Source organism: Polypterus senegalus, chromosome 1 (genome assembly GCF_016835505.1).
Source record: "Polypterus senegalus isolate Bchr_013 chromosome 1, ASM1683550v1, whole genome shotgun sequence".
Taxonomy (NCBI): Eukaryota; Metazoa; Chordata; class Cladistia; order Polypteriformes; family Polypteridae; genus Polypterus; species Polypterus senegalus.
In genome coordinates this window covers 136,806,260-136,831,437 of record NC_053154.1, presented here as the reverse complement: position 1 = coordinate 136,831,437, position 25,178 = coordinate 136,806,260, and the positions used below count along the sequence as shown (strand labels likewise).

The following is a 25,178-nucleotide window of genomic DNA, read 5'->3' as shown; positions in this document are numbered from 1 at the left end:
GAAGAGTGCTAATGACACTCACTAGGCATTTCCAAGAAATGTGTTATGATAATTATATTGTTGGAAATTAGTGCTCTGCAAATAGGCTGCAAAATCAGCATGGTGTCTGGCAGGATCTAGTCCATAAGAGCAAATATTCCTAACAAGCAGAAGAGGATGTGACTGCTAGGTGTGTGAGATTTGAGAAAATTATATGGGAAGCTATGCTGTCTGCATTTCCTCTGTCTGAAAATTCAGTGATGGTTTGTTACCACTCCAACTTAGGGTGCTCAACACCATCACCAACCCAGATGCATCCTGAGACATTATACTGAACACTGCAGTGATGTTTTACGCTCATAGTCCAAAAGATGTTAGCAGGAGTGAACTTAAGTAACCTCATTTTTGTGAATTATGGTGGAAAGTGTTAACGTAGTAAGCGTGATGGTCTTTTGAATGGTCTACATGTATTCTCTTGATTGAATAAAATTAGTAATTGCAGATGGGAAGAAACGAATAGTACAATCGGAGGCATCTGAAGGATTTAGCCAATTGGTTTCACAATTAGTCTAGTTCTATAGATGGTTATGACAATACTATTACAGATATATTATAAGGAGACTCGCAGCAGCACAAATGTTATCACTGTCCATTTAATATGGAGGCTGTAACTAAATGAAGCTGCTTTTTTTAAAGGCATATGCTAAACAAAAAAGAAAAATACTACTAATACCAATAATAATAATAATAAAATGACAGCTGCTTCACTATTTGATATAACAATATAAAAATAAGGAAACATTTCATGAGAACAGACATTCTGCCCAACAACTGCTATTCACCTAATTTGTCCAAACAAGCAACTGTAAAGAACTAAAGTTCTTCAAGGTAAAAAAAAATAGCCTTCAATATTTGAGCAACATTTGCTCTTGTCAAGCTACTATTTATATCTTATCCTAAACAAAATATCCACTTTGGTGTCCTCTCCCTGACATTGGTTATTGTCATCTACCAATATACAGGTTTTGGTGGTTTTGACCATGTCTGTTTTCTCTTGATCACCTCTCCCAGAGAAAATAGTGTAAGAAAGCCTCTGCCTGTCTTTTTGCAATTTATTGGAGGTAAAGAAAGTTTTATTTGCTAGTCTTGTTCAGTGAAAAGCAGAGCGGAAAGAATTGTGCACCCTGTTTAACAGATCTGACAGAGGTTAGGTGGGTCAATCTCAACACTCTCTGTGCCTATCTGATGTTTCCCAAGTGACTTAGTGTTACTTCTGTGGTGAGGGTGACATGTGGGGCTGGTCTTTATCATGATTGCACTGTTAAAATTAGTTAAATTTGGAAATCATCTATGAGAAGCAACGGTACTTGTCCAGACACCTTCTTCATGGGTACCTGTGCTAGTGACTGATGGACCCTTGTGGGCCTTTGCACCTGTCACAGTTGCCTCCAAAAACTAAAACATGGATGAGCTCTGGTGATATAGATAGGAAAATCAGACAAATGAGGCCTTTGCCTGTTTAGACTGCATATTTATGTCTAGGTGAATTTCTTTCTTTAGAGATCAGCAAAGAGAGATAAATTGAAGGTTTTAAGATAAAAGCTTACATTTACATATACATATACATCCTGATGCTTACTTTTATTTATATGCGCTATAAGTTGCATTCTTGTTTAAAATTGTACTTTCCAGGTGATATAATGTAGTCAATAAGTTAAAAATATTGTGCACTATTGTTCTTTTACTGATTGAAAAATGTATGTTGCTCTTTTGCCTTGTTAAAACACACTTTACCATTACCCCTTAATGTGTAGCCTTTTTCCTGATCAGATTTGGAACTTTCTTTTCAGAAACTCTATTTAAACTGCACAAAGAAAGAGAAGTGCTCCAGACCAAACATCATATCTGTCCAAATGCAAGGGGATGCTGATTTTTTTGCAAGCCATCTTGGAATTCCATCCATTGAGTTCTCATATCAAGATGCGAAAACACAAGAGGTAAAGTTCCATTGCCTTTTCACTGAGTAAATTTAAGTATTGAATGTAGGGGTGTGTGTGTGTGTTTTCTGCAATGGGCCATTATGGATTAGTTGCTTACTTACACCCAGTACTGCTGGGATAGGCTTTGTCCCTTAGCAACCCTACATTTGGATTATAAGGGTTAAATAAATGCTTGAATTCCAGTTTGATTCCCCTTTGAAAGGCATTAATAGGACTCCTTGTATTCATATATGATTCCTCCCACTATGAAAGGATAAGCAAATTATGTTAAACTGTACCTTTTTTCTAATTAAATATGCATGTGTGTCTTAGTGTGTCAACAGACTAGTGACCTGCTCAGTGCTGCTTTTTCAAATTAATGCTGGGACACTTGCCACTTCCGTACATCCCAGTAAAGGAAAATTCGAGTTTATAAAACGGCATAGATGGAAAGGAGATAAAAATGTAAGTGAAGAGAGTAAACAAAAAAATTGCACCTTTGGGCCATAGACAGTGTGCTTACTACCTCAAAACTATTACAGATTTAACATCACCTGTGGCTGACTGGCTGTGTGCCGATACTCTTATTACAACAATTGTTTATCCAAAATGTGATACAACCATAGCTGCCATTGCTTGGAAGACTTGGAGATGAAGATTTTGTTCTTTTAATAAATCAGAATTGTGAATACACATTATATTGTAAATGCTCACACTATTGCAAGAAATTCTAGAAAAGCAACTAAAAGAGAACTAATCAAGACATCCAAGTTAATGCAAATTTCAATCTTATTTGACTTATTCTTATATACTGGCCTTCTTAGAGGGGTGTAACTGACATTAGCTCCCCAGAGAAGATATTTCGGAATTATCAAGCATTCTTTTAAAATTTCTGCATTTTGTAATAAAGAAAAAGTCTAATTAAATTAATAAAATTGATGTGGTCTGGCTTAATCGACTCCATATGGGAGGTAGGGCAACACTGTGGTGACATTCATTATTGCATATACTTCAAAGTTGTGTCTGTTAACTTGGCTAAAAGATAAAGTAGCACTAATGAGGGAGTCTCTTTGGAATTAGGAGAACACATTTGTAACAGGTTAGCAAAGACTAGCAGGATGGCTGTTAAATTTTGATGCACCAGCACCCAGTACTTTTCAGCTCTAGTAGATGCCAGGCTGAAATGAAATAGTGAACCTTCAGCTTAGATTTAAATTCTACATACATTGAAACCTCCATTAAAACAGCTGATGCACCACTACATATGAACAAATAGTTAAGCAGATAACTAGACCAAAAAGCTACAATGCAAAGCTCAAAAAGAGTAAAAACTATTCTTAATTAAAAAATGGTCTTAATATTTTTTCCTTATGATTGCCTGTGACAGTGTGGGCCCTGCTCCATGCTCCCCCTTCCAGATTTAGGAGCGTCTTGAACCCAGCACCATTGGTAGTCATGACTGGGATGAGCTGTACAAATGTGGACACCACATGAAGCAAGGGGAAGGTACAAAAGTGTACAGTGCCTTTATTAAAAACAACAAACGGTGTCCAAATAAATAGTGTAGTTTTTCAAAACTGTCCATAAATAAATAATCCATAAAAACATATGAAAAAGTGTAGGTTAAATGAATCCAATAAATCCCAATACTGTAAAACAAAGTTAAAATCCACTGGTAGGAACTGTTCTTATCTAAAAACCCTTTTTTCCTTCCTTCCGGGCCTTGCAGTTGACCTTCCACACGTCCAGTTGCCTTCCATCCCACAGCTACATACAGTCTCCATCACTGGACTGAGACTTGGGTCCCCAACGTCCAGGGCGCTCTCCCTCCAATCCTCCTCAACCCCCTGCTCTCTTCCATGGTGAGCTGTCCAAACTCCTGGTCATTCCCGCTCCTCAAAACAGCTCAGCAGCAGCGACCCATTCCGGCTGCCCTCAAGAGTCAGCCATACACACCTTACAGGGGCTCTCCTCCCAGCTCTCTGCCTTCTCTCCAACAAGCCTGCTCCCTTTCGCTCGCTCACTCATTCCCACACTGGCTGTTTCACCTCCTGTCTCCTGCCTTTACTAACCTGTGTTGTGTATTTTTTTTCCTTGTCTCCCTCCACTTGTGCGTCCCCTTTTAAAATGGGGACGTGGCACAGCTGTGGTGATTAGCAGCTCCTGGAATGAATTACGACAATGAGCGATTGTGCATTTAAGTGCAGGACCACCCACATCGTGTCGAGGACCCACTCCTGCCACGCTACTCCTCCTTAAAGCTGCAAGTGTGGCGATTATTTTTTTGAAAAGGTTACAATCAGCCACAGACCTCATTTTACTACATTGCCCAGTAGATTGACATATTTTCCTAATGCCAGATTAGCTTGTTCATGTCCTCTTAGAAATGAAGTACTTCACCTCATCTTTTGTTTTATGTCTGCTAGACCAGACTTATACCCATTTTCCATGCACTTCTTGAGCTATCTTCCATTCACTAACCTTTGTAATATTTTGTCTTTTTCCTTATGGGATTGCTGTAACTATATTTCATCCCAAAATAAGCATTAGCTCTTGTGGTGTTTTTTGAAATTTGAAAACAAACAATGGCATATTTTTTTTATTCTGGAATCTGTGCTTTGATATTCCAAAATATGATTACAGGTACAACAAAATCTGAAATATTTTGACTGTCTTCTAACAAATACTAGTCTTAAGGTGTGTTTTGCCAGGAAAATGACAGGTCTTGCCATGTTATTTTTCAAATGATACTTGTAAATATAACAAATAACCACTATTTAAATAGTTCCCTACTTTCACAAATATCATCCCAGGCATTTTTCAAATCAATGCTATTGTTTAATTGTTTAAAAATATACTTTTACATGTAGGTTAGGTTATTTACTCACAGTCTTGTGATGAGTCATATTGTCAATCATATGGATTACATTCCAGTTTTAGGTACATTTGCAGAAGAGTGATTTGGTTTTCTACTTTTCTCAGAACATCCATAATTTACTGGTGCATGGACCAATGTTCAAGTGATGACTCAGAAACGTTTAAGTCAAGGGGTCTGTTTATGCCATTGGATAAGCTGGTGGTGTCTCTCTACGTTAAATAACACTCTCTAGCTTACCTTGATATGAATTAGATCAAGCGATTGCAGAGGCCATGGCATTAAGCATACTTTAGTGTTATGTTCACAGAACCATTCCAATGCTTTCCTAGCCTGGTATCATGCAGCACTGCTTTCAAAAAGCCTACTGATGGATGAGCACACTGCTATCATATAGTGATTTACCTGATTAGCCACAATGTTTAAATATGGCACAGCATTTATACGTTACTCTTCTTATATTAAGAAGCACAGTGTTTGCCATGAAGTATCACCTTACGACATTGCACCATTTACCATCCCTCTAAGCTCAGGATGAAGGTAGGCACCTAATTACCTATGATGTCCTGATATCCTTGTATTGACATTTTTTTACCATTATACTTACTCCAATCTGTGCTGGCCTTTCCCTATATATTGTACAAGCTATGCAAGTTGCATAGGTCCCAATGATAATAATTTCTCTATGACGTTGTTTGTCATTATTTATTATTTAACTTTGCTTGTTATAATTTAAAAAATGTCCATTGGGTATAATAAGGATTAACCCTGATTCCCCCACAGTGCCAAATTTAAATTATGATTGGTCACATCAAAAGATGGCAACAATCATTTTTTCTTATCATCCATATTAACCTTAATACACAGAATGGGACTGGTCAGCATCCAAAAGACACTATCCTTCATGAGCCGAGAAGAAAAATTGGGAGTGGTCTCCCCTAGACTTTCTCGCATAGTCAGATATGAGAATGGATATTTGAGGAGTAAACCACAAGACAATGATTATATTTTTATATTATGTACATTAAAGAACCATCAACAACAAATCAAATCAAATTAATTATATATTGAATAATTATTATAAAAGTACTTGTATGCAAAATATGGTTGACCTAAGTGAAAGTGTACTTAAGTTATCGTGTTTACATACACAGACAGACAGACAGGCATAATTCCAAAAATGGTATTTTCAGACTCAGGGAGGTCTAAAATGTCAAGATTCATCAAAATCTCGAAATGGAATTTTTGGAGGATTCCAAACCTTTCGCTATACTTCATATACGAGAAAGTCAGGGAGGTCTGAAACATAGAGATTCATCAAAATCTCAACATCGAATCTTTAGACTTTTACAATACTTTCCCTATACTTTGTATTCAAGAGTCTGCCAGAGCAGAACATGTCCTTAAGTCCTAGCATGCATTTGGTCGTTCTCTGCACTGCTGCTGTCTTTCTTGTAGGGTGGTGACAAGAATTGCAGTCAATACTCTAGATGTAGCCTCACTAGTGCATCATATAGTCTAAGCATAAGATCTCTCAGTTTATATTTAATAGTTTTTACAATATAATCTAACATTTTATTTGCCTTTTTAATTGCTTCTGCATATTGGTTGTTGGATGATGAAAATGTGTCTTCCATCTTGCGTTTATAATTTGCATTTCTTTTGTCCACATGTAGCACTCTCTCTCTCTCTCCTTAGTGTGTGCTATTCCTTCAAATTTGATGTTGTTTGCAAATTTCACAACTTTCCTATATACACCGGAATCAATGTCAATATAAATCAGAAAAAAGTAACAGTCCAAGGACAGAATTGCAACCTAGCCTCGTAGAAGTAGTAGAAAAGCATTTGCCTCAGTTTGATATAATGTTTGTTTATATATTTACTAGCCATGTGCGCCCAACTACGTTGCGCGTGTTAAAGTTGTCTGTGAAGGGCTCCCTGTTTAAATGAGGCTGCCAGTCGTGAACTGGGCCCTTCGTTGCACAGCATTATGATTTTTTATGAGGGAAACAAAATTAAAAAAGAAAACCCTTGGATATTGATTAGATTGGAATGGCCTACTCGGAATCACTATCCGAATCGTAATTATGTGGTGGCGTAGGAGCATTTCTGTTTCTGTCCGTTCACAGTCCGTCTTGTTTTCAGGACGCTGTCGTTTCCTCTCACGATGTCTTCTCAACCTTTCTCCAATCTTGCAGGTTGCTTTGTGGCAATCCAAAGAGTAAGGCAATATACACGGAGCAATGGTTATTAAAGGGGGACACATAGGTATCCAGGCTCTTTAAAGCATAAATAGAGATCACTTCACTGACATGTGAGCATGTACAACTGTGAGACGCGCAGCACTCGCTGGCTACAACGTAACAATAATAATTTCCGGAACGTGCTGTCACGTTGTCATTCATTTTACACACTGTCTTTCTTTCATTCATATGTTACGTAGGCACGTACCTTTTATCTTCAGCAATTTCATTCTCTAACCAGGCCTCAAGAGCTAACCAGCGTAACACTGTCCACCACCCCTTTTGTTATTCTGGCATATAGTTGACATCCGTGAGTAACAACAACGTACTAAACTGGAAGGTGGTCTACGCATGCATGGAATTCGCGGACAAAGATCAAGATCTAAATGAAGATCTCTTTAGTTAATTTAAAGAACAACAATTTGTTTAGTTTGAATGTCTGTGTTTTGAGGTGTGACTGGAGTACTACAGTCTTCAGTAGTATAAGCCTGGAGGAGATTCTTAATGCAATGCCTATGTTTTAGCTGTCTCTCTACTGCCATCTAGTGCTTCTTCTAATTCATTCGGAACAAACAAAGATCAAGACCCAAATGAAGATTATATATAGAGATAATTCTAATTATTTTTATAATCCTACATAGAAGCTTGTCTGTTACAAACATTAAACATTTTGCCATTGTATACAATTTCTTTTTGTTTTACTTTATTTCACAGTTTCTGTCCTCCAGACTTTTTAACACCTGTAATCCACACAATGCATTTCAGCTGTCTTGTACTTTTGATTTTTATGCACCACCTCATGACAAATGTGCTTATTTTAAACGTTGATATATCTGCACTTTAAAAGGAACTTGGATATAAACAAGTCCTAACGCATGCTCTCATATTAATGGAGGTTAACGTTTTCAGCTCTCGGCTGGGGCACAGGGGAAGCTGTCATATGTGCCAGACTGTACATTTTTGCACATCTCTCTTGCCATTGTAATGTCATCATTTCCTATGTAGCTGCAGTGTTTAACAGATTGGCAATTTTAATCCATTGTGTATATTCATGTATGCCTATTCATTTTTTTCCTTCCCTCAGAGCATTTTTGGTTCTTTTTTCAAAGCGAATGGTCCGCAGCATATAAATGCATGCTTTATGTCAATTTTATGCAGAACAGAATGTGCAGGATTAACTTTGCTTTATGTGATCGCAAATAGATTTGCTAGTAGACAGGGACAAGCAATGAAACGGTAATCATAGTACATATACATTTTCAGTATTTTCACTGTGCTTATCAGTTCATAATAGTAGGCGTCAGTGGCTCCAGGGTAAGTGAATTTGGGTAGGTGAATAATAGGAATGTTCATCATAACTGTCATATTGCTTTCTCCACCTCATCTAAATCAAAAGGCTTAATGGAGTGAATGTTTGTTTTGATATGCAAGGAAAGAATGAAAGAACAGGACACAAACAACAGAAAATACCCCAGCTATCAGAGAAAAGAGTAATTCCATGCTTCAGTGGAAATTTTTTCCCTAACTTAGAAAATTAACTTTTAAGCGTATTAGGATTTAAGCACTTTACTTAGTACTTTAAAAACTTAGTACTTAAATGTAGTACTTTACTTAAGGACTTTACAATAAGGGCTATGCTCAAAATAGTCATGATCATGTTTCTTCAGGTAATTAGACCCTATGCACTCTACGTGTGGAATAAATTTGACACATTTCAGGCTAATTTCTTACTCAGGCTAATTTCTTATTGTGTTGAATAGCCTCATTGGTTTTGCGTAATGCTATTCATACTGTAGAGTGCTAATCTGTACACAAAACTATGAATCTATATAGAAGATTATAAACACAATAATGTAGGATGTTTATAATGCATTCTGCAGTTTTTTAAGAGACTAATTAGAAGATGTGGTCAAAAAGTTAAAAACCAAGAGATCATAAGCACAGACAATGAAAGCCAAGATGGGAGACAAATATCAAACTAAAACAGTTCAGAAAACAGGACACATACTGGAAATTGCAAAAGGATTTTTTAAATAGCAAAACGTCATGCAAAGATAGAGTTTATCCACAGAAGTTTAGAAATGGTGACCTCTTAACCTGTTGTGAATTAGCGCGGGGTCGTAAATTATGTCACTACACTCCCAGCAACAGTGATGGTGTTCAGATAGTGGGTACACAAAGGCAACTCCCACATTACACAAAACAGAGGTAGAAACAGTTCAAAGTAAAAATATAAAATCCAAATGAAATGTTGAAACATAATTCTGATAATGAAAAATAGATTCTTTGGACAAAAACAACCCTGGAAGGAGTTTTATTAGGTGCTAATATCAATAAACAGAAGCGCAAAAAATAATTAACCTGTTATCTCATAATAAAATGCATAGCAAGTGTGAGTCTGGAAATATCAGGCTGGATGATATGTGAAGATACTGTACATCATGATATGTGAATAAAGTAACACATCTGAATATTAGACAACATGTTTTTTAATGACAGGATATCCTTTTATAAAACTACTACATCTTAATCTGTGGGCCTGCTACCGATTCAAGTAATCACATTTGTTACATAGCACATTAACAAAAAGAATAAAATTTTAAATAGGTTAATCATGATATCTTTTTTATTTTAAATTTGTACAAATTCAGCAGAGACCAAAAAGTCTGCCAGAAAAAGGAGTGTCATTGTAAAAATATTAGAAGTAACATGAGTGGCCTAATCACAGTGTGTGAGCTTACTTTGGGAGCAGCTGGTGAGTCACATTAGGTATGTGGTGTTTTAGGAGCTTTAACTTACATTTTTCATTAAAACAAGGCTCCACTTCATTATGTGTGCGCATGGCCTAGACATAGACAGGCGGACACCAACAGTTCACCCAACACACGTTTGATCTGCATATTTCCTATTATTTAATGTGAAGCACACAACCCCAAAGTCCCCCAAAGTCCAGGCCTCACAATACCTCTTTCTCTCTTCAGGCCGCCTCCTTTCCTCCTCCAAGAACTTGTCTTCCTTCTCTCCCAACTCCAGCCCCTGAACGGAGGGAGGCGGCCCCTTTTATAATCACCCGGATGTGCTCCAGGTGCCTCCCGACACTCTTCCTCCGGCACTCCCCAGTTTGGCGGAAGTGCCGGCTGCGCACTCGGAAGCACTCCGGGTGTCCCTGATCCTCTTCCCCCCAGCACTTCCGGGTGTGGCGGAAGTACTGAGGTCCAGGGCTCTCTAGGCATTGGGGAGCCCCCTGGTGATGACCACAGGCCCCTACAGGGTTGAGCTTCAAAGCTGTGTACCCGTGGTCCCCATAGCCACCAGGGCAGTTGCTCCCACGTGGTCTGGGGGAGGCTTAAGCATGAAAGAAGACAAACATTAAGAATAAATTCAGGAAGATGTTTTTGAAAATCACCATTGCTGTGATGGGTATACATGATGATCTGTGTAGAAAGGCAGATGAAAATGGCAGTAGTTAAAAAGGTCAGCAGGAAGTTTGAAGCAACTTATTTACATAACTCTACAACAAAATTTTGAGAAACTGTATGTAACAACAGTTGCCTAATACTTCATAAAACTGCTTATAATAAGAGAGACCAAGAGGAAGTCACTTATGCAGTTGGCTCATATTATCTTGATTTGCTGCCAGACCATATGAAGGGGACTCTATGACTCTTTTAACAGATTTGATCAAATTTAATTTTAAGTCTCTAATGCAGTATATTGTTTCCTACTACGAAGTGTGGTGATGGTAGCATCATGCTTTATTTACATCAGAACTAAAACTAACTGCTGAAAATCAAAGACGCAGAGAAAATAAAAAAATAAATAAATGGCCAAGGAACACTTGATATAGTGGTGAAATTCTCAAAATAAGGCTGGTGAAGGACCATGGCAGAAAAGTAAGAATGGAGTGTCATTGATGAGACTGGGACTGGGAAAGTGATGTTCATTTGGAAGTGGGAGACATACATATATACGTATATACAGTATAACATATATGTTAAGAGTCACTGATTGGAATTTTAAAAAGGGAAAAAAGTGCAAGGTTGTAGGAGACAGTAGACAGTTAAAAGAAAGATTGAGGATAAACTAGGAATTTGCAGGAGTCACTTTAATATTAAGTTGCAGTAAAAATAAAGGTGCAAACTGGATGTACTAAAGTGGGAGAGACATGCAACATATTTAAAGACCCTTGATTGTAATTTCTTCAAAAGGTTTACCTACAAATTATTAACTGGAAGGAAATAATGCTTATGGAGTCAGTTATTGTATTTGTTTCTGACTAATTTAGAAGTGTCCCTGTACGTTTGTTTCCAGCACACCAGTATAATGATTCCCATGATGCCTAGGAAGAAGAAATTTCACAGAAATATGTTTAAATTAATGGTTTATAATAAAATGCGATAACCTAAAACATTCCAAGTAAAGTGAAAATGAATGCTAATATTTTTTTATAGTCAGTGTGCCTTTGGGCACACTGAGCAGTTAGTTATATAATAATATGTTTGATAACTAAGAAAAGGGTTAGAGTGAAAAAATGCAAGATGAAAAATTGCTAACAAATCCTTATCTATCTATGCATTTCTTTCTTCACATTCTTTCTTCATTTATTGGGAGACAATTGCAATAACATGAATATTAAATAAAAATGTAAATAATATAAACACTCTCCAACACAAATTCAGGGTAGCAGAGAGACAGCACTAGACACAAGATGAGAAACAGCCTTGGACAGGAGACGAGTCCATTACAGGTCCCAGTCACACACATACATAACTGTTTGGAAATGCCAGTTAATGTAACTTTAAAGTCTTTGGTGATGTGGGAAAAAAAAAAAAACCTTGCAGCTATGGGGTGGACGTACAAACTGTACATGGACTCAATCTGGCACTAGATTTCATCCCAGGACACTAGATCCATGAAGCAACAGCACTAACTGCTGCTCTACCACGTCACCAATAATGTATCTAATATCATTAAATAATTTAATGCATAGCCATTTGTTTCTTTCACATGGATTGTTTTTAAATATAATTAATTTTCATCATAATTGTTTCCTTCCTGGGGTTAATGCATAGCTGATTTTGCTGTCTTCCTGATTAGTGTAACATCTCTTGCAATGTCATCGTATTTGTTTTATAATTCAAATAGCATGACAGGCCTTTTTCTGGGCAAACTTTGGTGGTGATAAAATGGCGAATGTTTTCACTGAAGCTGTTTTCCTCAAGTTTTAAAAGGGAGTTGCTTCTGATTTTTAACCATGTCTAGAATCATTCCAGAGTTACCAAATGCAAAAACAGTGTGTTTTTTAGGATAACACAAGCTAAGTGAGAGCTCATAGTGCACAAAAAAGACAAAATAAAGGAAAAAAAAAGACTCCATTGTGTTTTTAATGGGATGCCTTCTTCACACTTTTTCTTGTCAAAACTGTCCAAAACATCAGACATACAGTATCATATACAGTACTAGAACTTGTGTGAACATGTCTGTCCAGACTTTAAAAAGCTCTCACTTCCATCTGAGATTAAGAGGATCTCATCTTCAAAAGAGAACATTCTGCTGTCTTCTTTTTTTTTTTTTTTTTTGTATAATGGGTTTTCACTGATTTCTGGTCAGCTGTTCATTGCCTTGCTGTCTCCATTAGAGGGTCAGACATCAGGATAGAAAGATATCTAGTTCCCTATTTATTACAAATTAGGATTTCCTTACAAAATGGTTTTGTTTTAATTAGATTTTTACTGTTGGTCTGTTGTGTGTTTGTTGTGGGATTCAAGTGAATTACCTCACCATTTTTTAGCCCAGGCATTTTGTGACTATGTTACTAGGGCACTTTGCACTTTTGCACTCGTGCATGCTTTGCTTTAAAATCACACAAGATAAACCAATGCAGCATCTGCGATTATGAATTCATACCGTGCCTCAAAAAACTTCAGTCTTGTGGAATTAGTATTATATGTCTTCTGGTTTATGACTGATAGTTTTCCACTTTTCGACTTTATTTACAGGTTTAGCATCTTAGGTTTAGTGACAACACATCTTCTATATGATGACTACTGGAATCCTTGCTTTGACTTTACTTAGAGTTAAGCTCTTCAGTTTGTGGGAGCTGCTTCCTTGGGTTTTAAACGACTCTCAGTGCATTTTCTCAAATGCACACACATCTCCCGGTCCGGTTAACACCATTCTTGCAGTTGCTCACATTTTGTTTTTGCCAGTAGGCAGATCCGAGGGAGCTTAGAAAAAACAGGCAGACCCTATCTACAGTATGTTCCACTAGATCCTCTTATGATTCTCATGACTGGCACAACACTAGCATATCCCTTGTGAATTCCATTTCCAGACATACTTTGTATAGTCTGGGCTTCCTAGCAAAAAGCATATGCTCTCAAAATCCTACTTTCATGTTTTCCGACCACCGCCATGGGATTTTCTCTTTATCTGATTCCACAATAATACCCTAATTGCCCCAGCAACTGTTTGGGGCTAGAGAACATTTTACAAGATTTTACAATATCCACAGCAAAGGTCAGAAAAATAACCCATATTAATCTTTGTTATACTCCTTCTCTTTTGTGGTTAACCTATATTTAAATGTACTATTTCCCTTGGTTCGCTTTCCAGAGAAATTAGTAAAATCATGGCTTGATCTTTCATCATTGCCAAATCTGTACATGGAGATTATAAAGAGAAAAATCTGTCCTTTTATCCTGTTTAAAATGTGTGATTAGTCCTCTGATTTAGCAAGTCAGAAAACCCTCAATAGGCCACAGCTGCCTGGAATTATGGGACCAGCTGGCAACCCTAATATCTATACATGTGTTGATAAATCTTCTCATGGCTCTACTTAATTCTTCTTGAATTTTAATGTTGTTGTGTGTAGATTTCAAATTATGTGTATATGATATTTAAGATGCAATTTTAGGCATCAACTGCTAAATTTACTTCAATATAAATTTCAATTCAGTTCCACTTAAATTACCACAATCACATAATCCAACTCTTTCGAGGTGATAGGTTTTATTTTACTGCTTTGCTTTGTCTTTTTTTGTGATTATGTTTTATATTTTTATTTATTAGATGGATTAATAAAGTATCTATCTATCTATCTATCTATCTATCTATCTATCTATCTGTCTGTCTGTCTGTCTGTCTATCTGTCTGTCTGTCTGTCTATCTGTCTGTCTGTCTGTCTGTCATTAGCAACACATACTTATTAAGACAAAAATAAAAATACAAGGAAGGATAACACAACCAAGGAGCCAACATACCAACATACATTATGCCTCTCTAAGCCTCAATAAATTCACTACAGTAATCCCTCGCTATATCACGCTTCGACTTTCGCCGCTTCACTCTTTCGCGGATTTTAAATGTAAGCACATCTAAATATATATCACGGATTTTTCGCTGGTTCGCTTTCTGGGCAATGGGTCTTTTAATTTAGGTTACATGCTTCCTCAGTTTGATTGCCCAGTTGATTTCATACAAGGGACGCTATTGGCGGATGGCTTAGAAGCTACCCAATCAGAGCATGTATTACATATTAACTAAAACTCCTCAATGCTATAAGATTTGCTTCCTGCGTGGCGCTTGTTTTGTTTGATTCTCTCTGTCTCTCTCACTCTCTCTGCCTGACGGAGGGGGTGTGAGCAGAGGTGGCTGTTTACACAGTGGCTGTTTGCCTAGAAGATAGGACGCTCCTCTACAAAAAGCCGCTTTATCGCGGTGCTTCTGTATACTTAAAAGCACGTATTGATTTTTTGATTGTTTGCTTTTCTTAGCGGCTCTCTCTGACATTATCTGCTCTTCACGGTGCTCCTTTGAAGATAAGATATGTTTGCATTCTTTTAATTGTGAGAAAGAACTGCCATCTCTGTCTTGTAATGAAGCACAGTTTAAACGTTTGACTAAAGGGTGTTATTTCATGTCTAGAGGGCTCTAATAATGTTAACAGTGTGGGAGAGTTTATAAGGGCTTAAAATATATAAAAATAACCATACAAACATATGGTTTCTACTTCGCGGATTTTCACCTATCCTGCGTTCCAGACCAACCCCCGCGATCGAGGAGGGATTACTGTATTTAGAAGGTCGTAAACAGGTTTTCTATGCTCTAACAGCGAAAATATTCGATTTATAAATAAAGAATCCTACTTCGCGGAAATTCATTTATCGCGGCAGAGTCTGGAACGGATTACCCGCGATAAACGAGGGTTGACTGTACTTCGAAACTAACTACTGGATGTCTTACATACTCCTTTCAAACACCTACCCTTTCTTTTCTGTTATCTGCTGGCATCCTGCTAGTTGAGCCGTTGCCTCTACTCCTCCCCTGATTCTAAGTGTTCTGCCATGGAAGGGTTAATAGAAATTTTTTAAATAATCAAAAGAAGAGATGTCAGACAAAAGAAAAGCAGAGATTTATAATTAGAAATTCAAATATGCACTGTCATCAAATCAAAAATCAAAACCCTAAACCTTTGTTGAAAATACATAGAGCAGAGGTTGTTTACCAGAAAACACTAACTATACACTGAATAAATGCAGTGATCTTTTTGGTTAAATTTACTTAAACTCACATTCTATAAAGAATCAAAAGGTTTACCAAAAAGCCACACAAAATTATATCTGTAACCAAATCACAACACCAAGCCATTCTGAGTGAGGAGATAGTGGCACTTGAAAGGCTTATACCAGAAGTACAGTACTTCTGGCATCACTCCCACCTTGCAGGAGTCACGTCTAGTTCACATTATTTACCATAGAAACTCAACAGACCCCAGCTGTCTATTGCTGCTGCTGACAGGGGGACTTGAGGAATATAGCTGCTTGTTGGAGAAGTGGTAACTGTCTTGGACTAAGTTGAGTGGAATTGAGAATGTTAACTATCACCACAACTCCATCCAGCCTTAGTCTTGCTGTACATTGGGGTAAAAAGAGACAGTATGTCAGTGCAGGTTGAACTTCATCTAAGTTCTGCAATCAAAGCATGAAAGGTTGAGGCAGTCTTTCCTAATTGGTCTATGGCTTTCTCTTACCTTTGATTGATCAAGTCAAAACATCAAATGTAAAAGATGAAATGACATAGGTTATTATGCTGATAACTAAATAAATACATAAAAATGCTGAGAAATTGCAATAAGTCTAACATCAAACAATTGTGATGCTTTTATGTGCAAAGCATTCATGACAGGGGTCTAAGGTCTTAGTACAGCTTTGTAAGACAGGAGTAGACTTTGCAAAATTACTCTATATCAGACAGCACATTGGTGTTGTCAGGCTGGCTGAGGGGTCATAGCATTGTTGTGCTAGTGTTAGGACACTGGCGGTGGTATTTTTGACTTTGTGATGGAACCCGGGGCATCAGTAAGCCCCAAACATGATAACACAGAGTCCGAGTTCAAATAAAATTTATTTAACACACTTCTACCAAGTAACAAAAAGTACCAAAATCCTTTCTCTTTCTCTACAATTCACCTCAAATTTCACCACCCCACTGCCCTCCTCCAATTGAGTGTTGCTCCATGTCCTGCCAGCTCCGACTCACCTGGACAAAGGAGTGAGGTCCCTTTTATTGAGGACCCGGGAGTACTTCCAGTGCCAAGGCCACTGCCTCATGGAAGTACTTCCGGGTCATGAAGAAGTCCCATAAATTGGGGAGTGCATCTCCTGACAGCACCCCCTGGTGGCAACCATGGTCCCCAGCAGGGTTCTGTTGCCGGACTCCATCTCCCAGAATTCCCTGCTGGTTCACAAATGATGCCGTCTCATGTCGTTGGGAAATGATACACCCCCTGCAGCATCTTTCACAACTGATAGGCTGTCTGTCCATCCCTACTGGCCATCTCTTCTGGGTCTGGTTCCTTCCTTTCGTCTGGACGGAATGCCCATCCAACCCATGTGGCACTGACATCTGCTTGTAATATATCAATACTTGAAAGTAAGTTTGGTTATTTTCACATCCAAAATGTAAAGATAGGGTGGCACTCTGACCCCTAGGCAGTTACTGCTAGAGTTAAACCAGGAAAAGCTAACTGAGGAGAGAACTCTGATCAAATTTGGGATAATTTTTTCATTTAACTTGGAAATACCTGGAAATCCAACAGAAGGGTCTAACGGTTTTTATTGTAAAAAGACACATCAGCTACTTATCCAGTTCATTGTCATCATGCAGCTCACTAGGACCAGACAATAGAAAACAAGTGAATGAGGAGTTACTTTGAAAAGAATGACTTTCTTATCCTTATATGAAATACAATGGAAAGCAACTGCATAGTGTTATGGTGTCTGATTGGACTGTTAAGAGAGATATGGTCAAATTATGTGAGTCCATTTCAAGCCTTTTCCACAAAGAATGAAATCGCAATTAAATAGGCATAGGAAAAGGAAAAAAACAGGAATTCATCATGTTTTTTAAAATTTTATTCTTATCACTAATTTCTAGATCTTTGAAATAGAAATATGTGAATATCAAAATGCAAGGAAGGGCAAAGTATGTATGAGCTACTATTGTATGTTTTATCAGGTAAACCTCCAGTTTCTATGTCAGGTTTTCCCAGTGTAGCATAATGAAGCTTATTAACTTATCATTCAGTGTTTATTCTAAGAACTACCTTCCACATGCTGAGCACCATCTCTCATTTCCCTGACAAAGTGCTGTGTTAGGTATCACAGAAAGTGATGGGATATTAGTTTATATAGCAGCTTTCAGAGCAAAATTAGTCCATGTTAAGGTTGCATGAAATAATGATGTATGTGCCTTTTTTATCCAGGGCAGGGCTTATTAAATTTGGAAACATTCTACTTTGCCCACCTAGCTTCCCATTTGACAAGAAGCACAGGCATGGTGCCAGAGTGGGCCTCAATATATCTTTTTTGCATGTGGAGTCAGTGGAGACATAGTAGCAAACTTTAATGAAGAAAGGTTTGGCAGTACAGGGCAAGAGGACGTACTGCACTATGCAGACACCTCTGTGGCTAGAGTGATTATACCTGTTGGAAAGCAGAATTGTCTGCCTAATATTAATTGCAAGGAGACAACTTTACTTCCCTTATTCTCAAATCCTACCTTTTTCCATTTCAAGGCAGTGTTCTGTTTTATCGCGCTTTAAGCTAATTCTTATTCTTCCAATGTCGCAGAGTTCCAACGCTGTTAACTTTATAGTGTGCCAAGATGGATGTGAGAAGAGCCTTTTCTGAACAGAGAATGGAGTCTTCTTGAATTATGCATGAGTCAGTATGAGTGTTCTTAGCAAAGCAATCCGCATTTAGCAGGAAGGCTCCTATTTAGGCACTAGATTGACACTCCTCTCATGGTACTTATGTTGTGTGGCAGCCACCTGTAGTATTTGAACACAAGACTCCAAAAGTGCCACTCCATTATGCCACGTGTGCCTCATCCAAAGAGCTCTGAAAGCGTTAGTGCTTTTTATAATTAATTTGCAACAAAGAGTCATTGATTTGGTAAAACTCATTCTTTAAGTAAACTATATAACTCTCTGTCCTACGGATTCCATTAATAATTCCTTATTATGTTGGTACTTTTTATGATTAAAAGATTTTTTTATATTAGACCTTGACACATTCATTTCTCCCCATATGATTTATCTTAATTCACCTGTTGTATTGCTAGTTAAGCAATTAATGTGCTCCTTGGAATTCTGGTATCTATAGCCCTGTGCTCCTAGTGTTACTGTTTGCAAAAACAGTCTTAGGTGAAGTTTCCTGACAAAAAGCAATCCACAAGTGATGTGAAATCACAAAATGGAGAATCTCATTCTGAACAGGGATGGTGGGATCATCACAGAGATAGTGCTCAAGAGCACCATGTGGATGGAATTAGCTTGGAAAAGCTGTGCAGAGCTGCCTTGTGGGCTTGAATCCCACTTTCTCTTAGAGGTGCCTTAGGAAAAGCTTTTGATTGAGATGCACCAGCCACATGGTTGCCACCGTGATCCTGAGCTAAACAGGAGTTTTTGGAATGCCTTGACTTGTTCTTAAATCTTTAAGAACTGGCTCATTATGGCTGAGAATAAAGTAGTCTCTTTGAAAGATGCAGACATTCTTTTGTAGGAAGACCAGAGCATGCATTGTAAGATTGTGAATGGGCTCTTTTGATATAAAATCACAGATGTGCTGTAACGTGTCCCTTTCAAATATGCAACAAGCTATTATTTCCTAGAGTGCCTTCCTCTTTGCTTGTACACTGACTAATCAGTAGTACAAAGTTGGGTCTAAGGCCTTATGCCTACAGACTTTTTTACATAACTGACATAAAAATGGAAATAGTGTACAGAATCAAAAGGCTATTTTGTATCATGTTTATGAGATTTGTGTTTCAATAACTGGAAAACATTGAAAATATGACATTTTGAAAATAATTCATTTTTTCTTTTTCTTATTTTCCTGTGGGTTCAAGTTGTTTGATATAAGATGCCACAATAGGCTAGTCCTTCCCAAGAGACATTTTTTTATTTTTTTAATTATGTATGCCAAATATTTGTGTGCAGGTAGTAAGGATACATACTGATGTTCATTGTCATTCAAATATACAAACAACTGAAAATAAGCAGAGTTTGCTGGAGTGAAAATTGGGCTTTTTGGTAATTGATTTAGTGGATCATTAGTGAGTACAGTCCCTTAAGCTGCAGAATTTCCACTCTCACATAAGGTACTTTGGCAAACAGGATGTGTGGTGCCATTTTTCAGATGAAGTTTTATGTGTAGGTCTAGATTATGTCTAGATGGGTTCCTTCTTTGGAGTTCTGTCTGTGTAAAGTGCTATATCTACCTATCTACAGTGCATCCGGAAAGTATTCACAGCGCATAACTTTTTCCACATTTTGTTATGTTACAGCCTTATTCCAAAATGGATTAAATTCATTTTTTTCCTCAGAATTCTATACACAACACCCCATAATGACAACGTGAAAAAAGTTTACTTGAGGTTTTTGCAAATTTATTAAAAATAATAAAACTGAGAAATCACATGTACATAAGTATTCACAGCTTTTGCCATGAAGCTCCAAATTGAGCTCAGGTGCATCCTGTTTCCCCTGATCATCCTTGAGATGTTTCTGCAGCTTAATTGGAGTCCACTTGTGGTAAATTCAGTTGATTGGACATGATTTGGAAAGGCACACACCTGTCTATATAAGGTCCCACAGCTGACAGTTCATGTTGGAGCACAAACCAAGCATGAAGTCAAAGAAATTGTCTGTAGAACTCCGAGACAGGATTGTCTCGAAGCACAAATCTGGGGAATGTCACAGAAAAATTTCTGCTGCTTTGAAGGTCCCAATGAGCACAGTGGCCTCCATCATACGTAAGTGGAAGAAGTTCAAAACCACCAGGACTCTTCCTAGAGCTGACCGGCCATCTAAACTGAGCAAACGGGGGAGAAGGGCCTTAGTCAGGGAGGTGACCAAGAACCCGATGGTCACTCTGTCAGAGCTCCAGAGGTCCTCTGTGGAAAGAGGAGAACCTTCCAGAAGGACAACCATCTCTGCAGCAATCCACCAATCAGGCCTGTATGGTAGAGTGGCCAGACGGAAACCACTCCTTAGTAAAAGGCACATGGCAGCCCGCCTGGAGTTTGCCAAAAGGCACCTGAAGGATTCTCAGACCATGAGAAACAAAATTCTCTGGTTTGATGAGACAAAGATTGAACTCTTTGGTGTGAATGCTAGGCGTCACATTTGGAGTAAACCAGGCACCGCTCATCACCAGGCCAATACCATCCCTACAGTGAAGCATCGTGGTGTCAGCATCATGCTATGGGGATGTTTTTAAGCGGCAGGAACTGGGAGACTAGTCAGGATAAAGGGAAAGATGACTGCAGCAATGTACAGAGACATCCTGGATGAAAACCTGCTCCAGAGCGCTCTTGACCTCAGACTGGGGCGACGGTTCATCTTTCAGCAGGACAACGACCCTAATCACATAGCCAAGATATCAAAGGAGTGGCATCAGTACAACTCTGTGAATGTCCTTGAGTGGCCCAGCCAGAGCCCAGACTTGAATCTGATTGAGCATCTCTGGAGAGATCTTAAAATGGCTGGGCACCGACGCTTCCCATCTAACCTGATGGAGCTTGAGAGGTGCTGCAAAGAGGAATGGGCGAAACTGGCCAAGGATAGGTGTGCCAAGTTTGTGGCATCATATTCAAAAAGACGAGGCTGTAATTGCTGCCAAAGGTGCATCGACAAAGTATTGAGCAAAGGCTGTGAATACTTAAGTACATGTGATTTCTCAGTTTTTTAATTTTTAATAAATTTGCAAAAACCTCAAGTAAACTTTTTATGGGGTGTTGTGTGTAGAATTCTGAGGAAAAAAATGAATTTAATCCATTTTGGAATAAGGCTGTAACATAACAAAATGTGGAAAAAGTGATGCGCTGTGAATACTTTCCATCCATCCATTTTCCAACCTGCTGAATCCGAACACAGGGGTCTGCTGGAGCCAATCCCAGCCAACACAGGGCACGAACCAGTCCCGGGCAGGGTGCCAATCCAATCAGAATCGCCAATCCACCTAACAGGCATGTCTTTGGACTGTGGGAGGAAGCCCACGCAGACACGGGGAGAACATGCAAACTCCATGCAGGGAGGACCTGGGAAGCGAACCCGGGTCTCCTAACTGCAAGGCAGCAGCACTTATATATAAACTGCTCAAAAAATTTAAGAACACTTTGAAAGCACATCAGATCTCAATGGCTTCTGGATATCTATACTGATATGGACTGGGTAATGTGTTTAGAGCGAGAGGATGCCACACCGTTTGACAGAAATTATCAACCTGCAGAGGGCTGAATTCAAAGACACTCCGAAAATCAAATTGAAAAAATGATGTGGTAGGCTAGTCCATTTTTTCCGAAATTTCATTGCAGCAACTCAGTAGTGTGTATAGCCCCCACATGCTTGTATGCATGCCTGACAGTTTTGAGGGGCATGCTCCTAATGAGATGACAGACGGAGTCCTGGGGGATCTCCTCCCAGATCTGGACCAGGGCATCACTGAGTTCCTGCACAGTCTGAGGTGCAACCTGGCAGTGTCGGATGGACCGAAACATAATTTCCCAGAGGTGTTCTATTGGATTTAGGTCAGACGAGCGTGACGGCCAGTCAATGATATCAATTCCTTCCTCCTCCAGGAAATGCCTGCATACTCTCATCACATGAGGCCGGGCATTTTCGTGCACCAGGAGGAACCCAGGACCCACTGCACTAGCATAGGGTCTGACAATGGGTCCAAGGATTTCATCCCGATACCTAATGGCAGTCAAGGTGCTGACATGTAGCCTGTAGAGGTTTGTGTGTCCCTCCATGGATATGCCTCCCCAGACCATCACTGACCCACCACCAAACCAGTCATGCTGAACGATGTTACAGGCAGCACAACATTCTGCACAGCTTCTCCAGACCCTTTCACATCTGCCACATGTGCTCAGGGTGAACCTGCTCTCATCTGTGAAACGCACAGGGCGCTAGTGGTGGACCTACCAATTATGGTATTCTATGGCAAATGCCAATCGAGCTCCATGGTGCTGGGCAGTGAGCAGAGAGACCACTAGAGGACGTTGGGCCCTTAGACCACTCTCATGAAGTCTGTTTGTGATTGTTTAGTCAGAGACATTCACACCGGTGGCCTGCTGTAGGACATTTCATTTTGTAGGGCTCTGGCAGTGCTCATCTTGTTCCTCCTTGCCCAAAGGAGCAGATACCAGTCCTGCTGATGGGTTAAGGACCTTCTGCGGCCCTGTCCATCTCTCCTAGAGTAAATGCCTGTCTCCTGGAATCTCCTTCATGCCCTTGAGACTGTGCTGGGAGACACAGCAAACCTGGAGAAGCTGGACTACCTGTACAACCTCATGCTACCAGTAGTAACACTGACCATAGCCAAATGCAAAACTAGTGAAAAAACAGTCAGAAAAGATGAGGAGGGAAAAATGTCAGTGGCCTCCACCTGTTAAACCATTCCTGTTTTGGGGGTCATCTCATTGTTGCCCCTCTTGTGCACCTGTTGTTAATTTCATTAACACCAAAGAATCTGAAACTGATTAACAACCCCCTCTGCTACTTAACTGAGCAGATCAACATCCCAGAAGTTTCATTGACTTGATGCTATGCTCTGATTAAAAAGCAGTATATATAATATACTGTATATAAAAGTGATTGATTAATCTGGTCATTTTGAAAAAATGCCTTACTAGTCAAATTAGCTCAACATGTCTCCATTTTATCAGGTGTAGTAAGAATTTGCTATGTGCCTGTTGCTTTCATGAAGCATGAATATGCTAAGTCTAAGCCAATCTACTTTATAAATACTAAATTGAGAATCTTCCTGTGCCTGAAGAGCATGTGATAAAGGTGGGTCACTCAGTTTTACGTCTAAGCCTGTGGCAATCTCTTTAGTTTGGGTTCCTAACATAATACATTATTTTTACATACAGTATTTTATAGCAATATTAATGCAAGAATGTTGGGTTTCTTCAGACATAAAGCTGCATTTTTAATTGCTTTTGCTTTTTTTTTGCCATCACTGGAATTTCTTTAATATAATAGAGATGTATAAAAAGTGCACAAATGAAGCAAGGAAAAATTTATAAATTGCTCCTTCTAGTCTGTAAGGCAAGTAATTGGTGAAATCAAATTGAAAAATGCTAATGTTAATGAAAAGGAAAATAATATTATCAGTTGTTGTGCCAGCAAGACTAACATTTTTGATGCATCTGTACCTGTTCAGCTGTTGGTTTCAAGACTTGACGCATTATCTCTGTGCTCTGTGCTCCATCTGCAGGGTGACACAAAAAGCAGAAGATAAAAATAGCAGAAGTAAATGAAAGTGAGCTCTTTACACACAGTGGAGACACCAAATGGCCCTGCTCCTGTCTGTCCAATTCCTGCCCTGTGCTCTAATTCTCTGTCGTGACTCTTGGTCCATTTTCTAAATCTGTTTTTCTCTGATCTTGATCAGAGGCAGGGAACATTATTTTTGTTCCACCAGTCCACAGGGAGGAAATACATACATGTATACATCCATACATGATCTCATCATCACAAATTGGTCTATTTAATGTTACCAATCAAGTTATCAACATCATTAGTCTATGTGAGGAAACTGGAAGAAACTCTAGAACAGGGGTGCCCAGCTCCAGTCCTGGAGGGCTGCAGTGGCTGCAGGTTTTCATTCTAACACTTTTCTTAATTAGTGTCCTGTTTTTGCTGTTAGTTAACATCTTTTGAATTCATTTTAATTGACTTGCTCTTGAAAACTCAGACACCTCAATTGTTTCTTTTTCCTTAATTAGCAGCCAAAGAATAATGAGATATAAAATGAGCCAAAACAGGACCTGCAAACTGTGACCATCATACAGTATTTGCAAATAAAGAAAGAAAGAAATAAAGAAATGTCTGGCAACAAGCCATTGAATTAAAGATCGAGTTTAATTAACAACAAATAAAAATAGCAGAAGTAAATGAAAGTGAGCTCTTTACACATAGTGGAGACATCACCTCATTAAGCAACTGACTCAGTTGGTCTTTTGTTGCTTCACTCATTTCACATTTCACTTCTGTTTGGGTGCCATTTAAGGAAAGAAATGAAGCAATTCAGAAGAATGATGAAGACATTCAGGGAAACATTTCTTAGAAAACAAGTCAATTAAAATGAATTCAAAAGAAGTTAATTAGCAGCAAAAACCGATCACTAATTAAGAAAAGAGTTAGAATGAAAATCTGCAGCCACTGTGGCCCTCCAGGACTGGAGTTGGGCCCCTAGGTCGGGACTGAATCGGATGTAAATATAATTATTGTATCTTTCATTAAAAGCAAAATCTTTTAGGCATTTAGGGCTGTATTTTATATGTAAAAAAATTAGATCTATTTAAAAGCAGGAATATCTCTAGTTCCTTTCTCAAGTAAAAGGCAAAAAATGGAAAATAACAGAAAGAAAGGTTCAAGGCAACTAATAGCTGCTCACAATTGTATAGGCTGACAGCAAAAGAAAAGTTGTGTGAGCCCACTCTATTTCGCACTCTTGAACTGACCTCCAGACAAGCCCACATTCCAGCACAATTTGTATACAGATATACTGATGCATTGTGTTTTAG

General features: G+C 38.6%; 1 protein-coding gene across 6 annotated transcripts in view; it reads left to right on the top strand.

Moving 5' to 3' along the window:
- The window catches only part of LOC120532652 (inactive N-acetylated-alpha-linked acidic dipeptidase-like protein 2), a 2,009,486-nt gene that overhangs the window by 1,630,668 nt on the left and 353,640 nt on the right, over positions 1-25,178 (top strand). For all 6 annotated transcript variants that reach the window (XM_039758865.1, XM_039758875.1, XM_039758892.1 and 3 more), the window contains one exon: positions 1,830-1,976. In XM_039758865.1, coding sequence (XP_039614799.1) covers positions 1,830-1,976 — 147 coding nt within the window. The remainder of the gene's footprint in view (positions 1-1,829; positions 1,977-25,178) is intronic.